At 40.7% G+C, this 7,109-nt stretch overlaps 1 protein-coding gene across 5 annotated transcripts in view; it reads left to right on the forward strand.

The window, feature by feature from the left end:
- Positions 1-6,902, forward strand: part of XYLB (xylulokinase) — an 82,262-nt gene extending 75,360 nt beyond the window's left edge. For 4 of the 5 annotated variants that reach the window (XM_077789427.1, XM_021555298.3, XM_021555296.3 and 1 more), the window contains one exon: positions 6,618-6,902. In XM_077789427.1, the coding sequence (XP_077645553.1) occupies positions 6,618-6,701 (84 nt within the window). In that variant the 3' untranslated portion in view covers positions 6,702-6,902. The remainder of the gene's footprint in view (positions 1-6,617) is intronic. The other variant, XR_013341327.1, reaches the window with a different exon arrangement.
- The last annotated feature ends 207 nt before the right edge of the window (positions 6,903-7,109 follow it).

The following is a 7,109-nucleotide window of genomic DNA, read 5'->3' on the forward strand; positions in this document are numbered from 1 at the left end:
AATAGAAGTCCCCTTCAGAAATATTAAGACATTGAATAATTTAAACTTGATTGATCTGATCTCATTTACCCAACCTTCCCCCCTCATTTTAAAAGATAAAATAATTAACAGCAGTGGCCTGTGCCACGTGTGTTGCAGCTAAAGCTCTCTGCAGGGAACACACTGCAGGAGCAGCTCCCTGGTGTCTGATTCAACCTCACGTGGCTGCTCTGTTCCCCCCAAAAAATGCTGTGTGCTGAAAAGCTGCCAGCCTGGCTGGGGTGGAGGTGGGGAGTGCTCAGAGACCTGCTTTTGACCCCTGGGTGCTGCTTCAGCTATAAAACTCAAGGGCACAGAATACAGCTGTCACTCACAGGGGCCTTGCAAGCACCTTGTACCCCTGCAGGGGCCAAGCAAACCTGACTGGAGAGATCACTGGGGAATGCAGCCACCTCTTTCTATTTTGCTCTCTTCATAAAATGGCCTGGAAGCTAAAAGAGTTAATTATCTCCTTCTCAATACTTCCCTTTTCCACATGGTTAGACCTGGCTCTCCTTACACATCTTTTTTTATTGGTTTTAAATGATGTACAGTAGTGAATTGTTGCCCTAGTAGATAGGAATGAATGACAGAAAGGCAGTGGCCAAACAGCATGGGAAGGAATAACCATTCCTGCTCTTTAGCTTAGCTTTCCAGCTTCATTCCATTAAAATCAGCTTCTTGCAATTACATATTCCACACCATTTCTTTTTTCTTCCTGCCTTATAATTTTGCAGTTGATGGTGGATTCCCTGGCTAGTTTCATAGCTGTGAAACTGCAGAAAGCCAGAGGGGCTGTCAGTAATACAGTGTGCTAGCATGAACAGTGCAGTAAAAATTCATAATGCAACGAGTCAGTTTGATTCTGTTTCATACAGAGCTGCATCTCCCTGTCCATCCAATTTCATTCTGTTGAGGTTAGAGCCTTTCACTTAAATGATAGTTCTTTTTATAAACTTCAAAGTCATCCTGAGGTTAAGTCCTGTCTTGCTGAGGAGCTTTTCTGAAAAAGTCTGGCTCACCAATGTGAAATTCCCCCAACCGCTTCTTTACATTTTTTGGACAGCTACAGCTAAATCTTGGCAGGGTGGAGAAAAAACAGGTCATAACACAGCAATCTGCTCTGGTTTCATCCTTTCTTCCTGGTATAGGTTGGAGACAATGTGTTAGATCATTGGAGAGAGGAAAACCTCCTATAGACAGAGGTCAGATGGGACAGTTTGATGTAGCTTCTCCTTCCTTGCCAAGGCCTGTGCCCACAGCAGGGGTTTCCAGGAACCAAAAATGCAAAAAGCGTTTCTTTGATTTCTGAGGGATCATTTGTGATAATGAATGTGATTTTAAAAAGCAAGGGCAGGGCACACAAAGCAGCTCTTCTGGTTCAATTAAACTGATGGGCAGGTAAAATGGAATAAAGTCACAAGATGGGGAACACAGAGCTTGTGGTGGGCGATGAATCAGTAGTTAGTGGAAACTGAAGTCTCAAAAGTTCCAACTTGCCTGGCAACAATGTGACTTTGTCCTGCAGCAGACCATGGTGCCTTGAAGAGACCATTTCAAAGAGGATGAATCCCTCTCTGTGGGCATGACCCCAGGTCTCTTAGCTGAACCTGATTTCCAGTATTTTTGTAGGACTGGGGTATTAATCTGAGCTTGTTTCTAATTCTGTCAATGCCTGAACAGGTCATGAGGTGTTCTGGTGGGAACCACTGTGGTGATAGTCCTTGGTCACTCACACAACCACACTAGCTCAAGTCAGTCATCTGTGGGTTAATCTGATGAATCCTTCTTCCTTTTATTTCAAAATAGCAAAAAATTAAAGAGTCATTTCACCTCTATGGGGCCTCTTCTCTTCCCTGAGGAAAATGATTAATCAGAACCGCTGAGCATGACAAAAATAACCAGGAGATTCTTGAGAAATAAATAGATGTTAACAGACAGAAATAATCTGTTATTTTAGCATTAGAATTCAGATCTATTTTAGTAATCTATTAAAACAGGGATGGTTGGCTAGTTGGTTAATTAAGCAAACATAAAACATGAGAGAGAACATGATTGTCTGGGAGCTGGTCACTTGTGTTTATGCAAGCTGTGTGACAGAGTGCAAGATTGGTTGTGATATTGTCCTGTGAGGTTTTGTAGGGAGAAGACATAGAGCAGCTCACTACCTCTGGATGTGTGATTTTTGATTGCATTATTGACTCTGCTGAGATGTATTAATCTTGCAAAAATTCAGGAAGGGAAAATGTAAACCTAACAGGTTTTCTTGACTTTGGTGAATTGCCTTGTAAGTGGGTGGATTTATAGAAATGACCCTATTACCCAGGAAGGTTATAATGACTTATTTATTGATTTAAAATAATTATATTTTGTTGAGTTAGATTTTGGAGGGGAAGGTTGTTTTCTAGAATTGGTTTAGGTTGGTTATTTAGTGCAAAGTAGGTAATAATAATACAACCACAAAAATATAATAGGTATTGATAGAAGTTTGATTAAGGTGATTTGTGTAGCCAATAGTTTTTTTTAACTGATTAAGATAGGCTTGCAGAATGGATATCTGAAGTAAAGAATGTAACTGTTTCAGGTGTGGTTCCTTGGAGAAGCCTTGAGAGTATTTTTTGAACACTTTTATTGTTTATGCTTTATGAGTATTCTTTCTCTGTTAAGAACAGTGAACTGCTATGATTTGAAAAATAAAAACAACCCTTGATTTCTTAAGCAAATCTCTGGGTAATTGGACTTTGCTTTAAAAAAAAGTGAATCTATCAAAAGTAGCAAGTGTTTGTGAGAGACTGATTAATTTTAATCTATTCAGGGTAGATTAAATGTACTTGGGTAGATTAAAATTAGATAATCATCAGCATCATCTTTGTGATTTGTAAATTTTGAATTGCTCCAGTGATTGGCTAACAGAGCATTGTAGGAGATAGGAGGATCCATGTGGATTTTCACTTGTGGTAATAATTTGTAGCTGCTTTTGCTCTTAGAAGGTGGCAGGGACAATCTAAACAGTAAAAGCCCAGTTGAGTACATAGGCTGGTAATGTGATGAGGTGTAGTAACAGGATGACACATTTGATTTGTTCTGGAGAACAAGACAGCATTGTACAATTGCATTTTTCAGACAGGGCAAGTTAAATTATTCCCTGTTATAATGTATTATTAATCATTAGCATTTTCTTTAGTTGTGGGACTGTCAGAATGTGACCAAATTGTCCCAGGAGAGAAGTTTAGGGTTTGTAAATGAAACAGTCAGAGTACTGTCAGTGTTGTAGAGTAGGCTATAAAGATAAGCTGGAGAAAGGACCATAATTAAGCAAGGACAATTAAATTATGGTCAATAATAAGGTTTGTGTTGTGATACATGTAATTACTTTTATTAAATATCATGGTTTGATAGATTAGGTTTGAGGCTACGGCAGAGAGGGAATTTATGTCCTTGGGTTTTTATGCATTATTGAGAGTCCTTTATTCCCTTTGGACCTCAATTATAAAAATACATCTATATAATTGCCTCAGGAAAGAGACTCCCAGAATTGCACAGGAGGAGTTGCCCAAGGTTCTGTGGAAGCACTTCAGTCATGACAGATGTGGAGAATCACCTTCCACAGACACACCTGGCTGCACACCAGGCCATGCTCTGGGTTGGTGCTCTTTGGTTTTCTTCTCTGTGTTTCATGGGAGCTGCACTGCCCCAGCCCCAAACCTCAGCTGGCATGAAAAATACTGCTTGTGAAAAGCCTGTGGTACTGCTGCACTTATCAGCTATGATGTACTGGTGGTATTACAGCCAAATTCCCTGAGGAGGAGGAATTTAAGGCTTTGCTTATCCCTCTGAGCTGTGCAGCTTTTTACCCCAAAGAATAGGAATAGAGTACAGGAAATATTCTTAACTATTTGTTTGCATTTTTTTTTCATGTGGTCCATAATGCAGGATTCATTTACACTAATGGCTGAGAAGCTTATTGCAAATGCCTGAATTTTCTCAATTAGCAAACTAAGTGCTCAAGTCCAATAAACAGGGAAAGAAACTGTGTCAGTAAATGTAGTTGTTCATTTGTTTTGACACATTTTACTTTAGAGTGATGTATTAACAATAATACTTCCCAGCCTTCTGGTAAATGCATTGTGTGTATTTTGTAAAAATACTGATGGGCAAGTGATATGGAGCCTGCTTTCTCAGTGCCTGAGCTCACTTACCAATGCAGCTTTGCTGTGCTGAATCTTTGCTGAGAAGCACTTAGCACTTACCAAATTTACAGAATAGTGAAGTAAGAAATAGCCAGTCTTCATTACAGTTGCTTCAGTGAATAGAGGAGCTGGTTTTGTTTGAAATGCTGATACTCCCACTTTATCCATGGTTGCCTGCTCAATGTTTTGTTTACTCTGATGTGCATATTTACCAGAAATGGGAGCAATATTTTCATGTTCTTTGGGAACATGAAAAGAATATATATATATATATACATATACTTCTCTGAGCCCTCCAGGCCCTCATGTAGTTACTTAAAAATACCATGCTGAGTAATGTGACATTTCATAATAGTGGTGCATTTTATTTCCTAACCCCATAAATCTGCATAAACCTCCAGGATCTCAGTAATCTCAGTATCACTGTCCTGTGGAGAAGAGGAGCTGGGGCCCACACGTGTTAAATGCCTGACCTGGGGTCACTGAGTGAGTCTGTTGCAGAGGCAGGAGTGAGTAGGACTCTGCTTTAATCAGAGAAAGACACTGTAAGACTCAGTCACTGTGAGTTGGCTTTAAAAACCATTTTCTGATGTCTTGGCTAACAAACAGTGTCTTTTTCCACTTGCTGTGGATGCTTCTTTTCTTCTACCCCTTCATATACTTAATCTGTTATAGAAATGTAGAAACGAAACTTAAATTTCTATAACATCTGGTTTGCAAAAAGGAAGGAGTTGGTCAAAACTAGATCCATCTGCAGAATGTGTCCATTAAATCACTTCCACCTGCTATTGTGGAAGGTGGAAATGGGAATGAAGGGAGAAATCCAATTTTCACTAGTTTATCTTCAACTATTATTTAGCAGAAGGGAAACATAAAAACTGGGTATTTTGCCATCATTTGAAAGAGAAAACAAAACCCCACCATTTTTTATTTCCTAGAAGAGAAAACTTTGTGATTTCTACTTTTTCTTTTAATCTGGGAAAGTGTGGCTGTTACAGACACTGAGGCTACTGCAGGACTGTACAGAGATCTGCCCAAGAAGAAGCTGGTCTCCTACTACATCCCCATAGTTTACACCTGAAACATTTTCCTCCTGAATTTTTCATACATGTGCACACACTGTTGTTGGCTCTCCTGAAAAGGATATAGTGCATTGAAATGCTAGATCTGTCTTACTGATGAGAGCAGTAATTCAGTTTGCTGGGCATGATTCATTATGGCTCTATAACCTCTCTGAACCTGGAGCCAGGAGCGAGGCTGCCCTGATTATGAGTCAGTGCAGGGGGCTTGTGGACCAGACTGGCAGCCTCTAGGATTCACTGTGGCAGGGATATGACCTTGTGGAATCCTCCTAGGGACTGCTCAAGCCTGTAGCAGACCCTGCACTGGCTCCTGGCATTCCCTTCTTTGTGCTGGAGCCAGCAAATGTGCAAAGCTGTGCTGCTATGGCTTGTCACAGCACTGATTTTATTAACACCAGAGGGAGGAGATAAGGAGAAAGGTTCATCTCCAAGATCTAGGTGAAGTACAGTTTTTGGTTGGAGCCAGAGCAGGGATTTATTCAGGGTTTCTCATCTCATGGATCTCACCCATATCTGAACGTGCAGGATGTGTCTGAGCCTGGGGTTTTGAACACATTTGAGTCTTGATTCTTCTTTTTATGGTTGCAACAATACTGTACCTAAAAACTCCTGGAAAATTCTAGCTAGGAAAACACAAACAAGCTACTCAGATAGTTGGTTTTGCTGTGGATAGAAGCTGGGTCTGCATTTGTCCCCGTGGGCCTGGGGAGCAAGGAACATGGCCATGGAGCAGACTGTGGATGGGCAAGGTTGTGGCTGTAAAGATGTGTATTAGAGGAGCAGCTCAGACAGGTACAGGAGTCTGAGAGGGAGTGGGAAGTGCATTTTGGAAGGGCTGGTCAGCACATTGGCCAAGGAGGACCTGACTGAGCTGGAGGGTGCAGTGGGGTGATTAGTGAGGCAGAGGAGGAGGGGACAGGCAGTGATCCATCCTGGGGCAGTGGAGGGAGGCAAGGACAGGAGTTCTGCCTGGGTGATTAGCACAGCTATTACTGAGGGGGCATGTCACACTGGGAGAGGTGACTTTAGCTGAGCTGCTTCTGCTGGAAGTAATGACTTCTGCTTATAGCAAGAATCCAGTCACAATAAGAACAAGCTGTGCGTGTCATAAAATTAAGCTGTAAAGGTGATGGTAAAAAGGACTGTGACATTTAAAGAGGGAAAACTCTGCAGCACTTTCATGAACAAATTAGGGAAAAACCAGCCCAAACCTTCAGGTACCTGTGAAGATGCTGCATTTTTCATGTCTGAAGATGCTTTTTAACTGCAGTGTAATTTAAAAATCTAATTTTTCAATGAGACATATTTATTTCTTTTTCCTTTTTAGCTCTATCGTCCACTTTTGAAAAGATATGCTGAGCTTGAACAGAAGGTTATCTACAACTCAGCCTCTTCTTGTCTTGTGAAATAGAAGCAAATAAAATTTATTTGTTGTCTGAGTGGACTCCCAAGGAGAAGATCAGAAGAGATTTGCTCAGAATTTACTGGAGCTGTTTAAATCATTTTGTTCCTCTTTGTAGACAAATAATTTTTAAACGTCTGTGTTTGAGTGTGTTGGTGGGGAAAAAATTACATTGTGATTGAAAACCTGATTAAAAAAGCATCATATTGCTCTGTGTGGTTGTGGCCTCAATTTATCTTAGGTACTTTTCAGACTGTGCTTGCTGTTTCAGAAGAGCTGGGTGACAAAGTCAAGTTCCTTGTGTATGTGAGTCACTCTACCCATCTCTGTCAGCTTTGATTCCATGTGTTTGGCATGCCAACCTCTGCATACCTGTCTAGCAAAGTATCTTAATTCCTCAATTTCTCTTGCTTAAAT

Source organism: Lonchura striata, chromosome 1, assembly GCF_046129695.1.
Source record: "Lonchura striata isolate bLonStr1 chromosome 1, bLonStr1.mat, whole genome shotgun sequence".
Taxonomy (NCBI): Eukaryota; Metazoa; Chordata; class Aves; order Passeriformes; family Estrildidae; genus Lonchura; species Lonchura striata.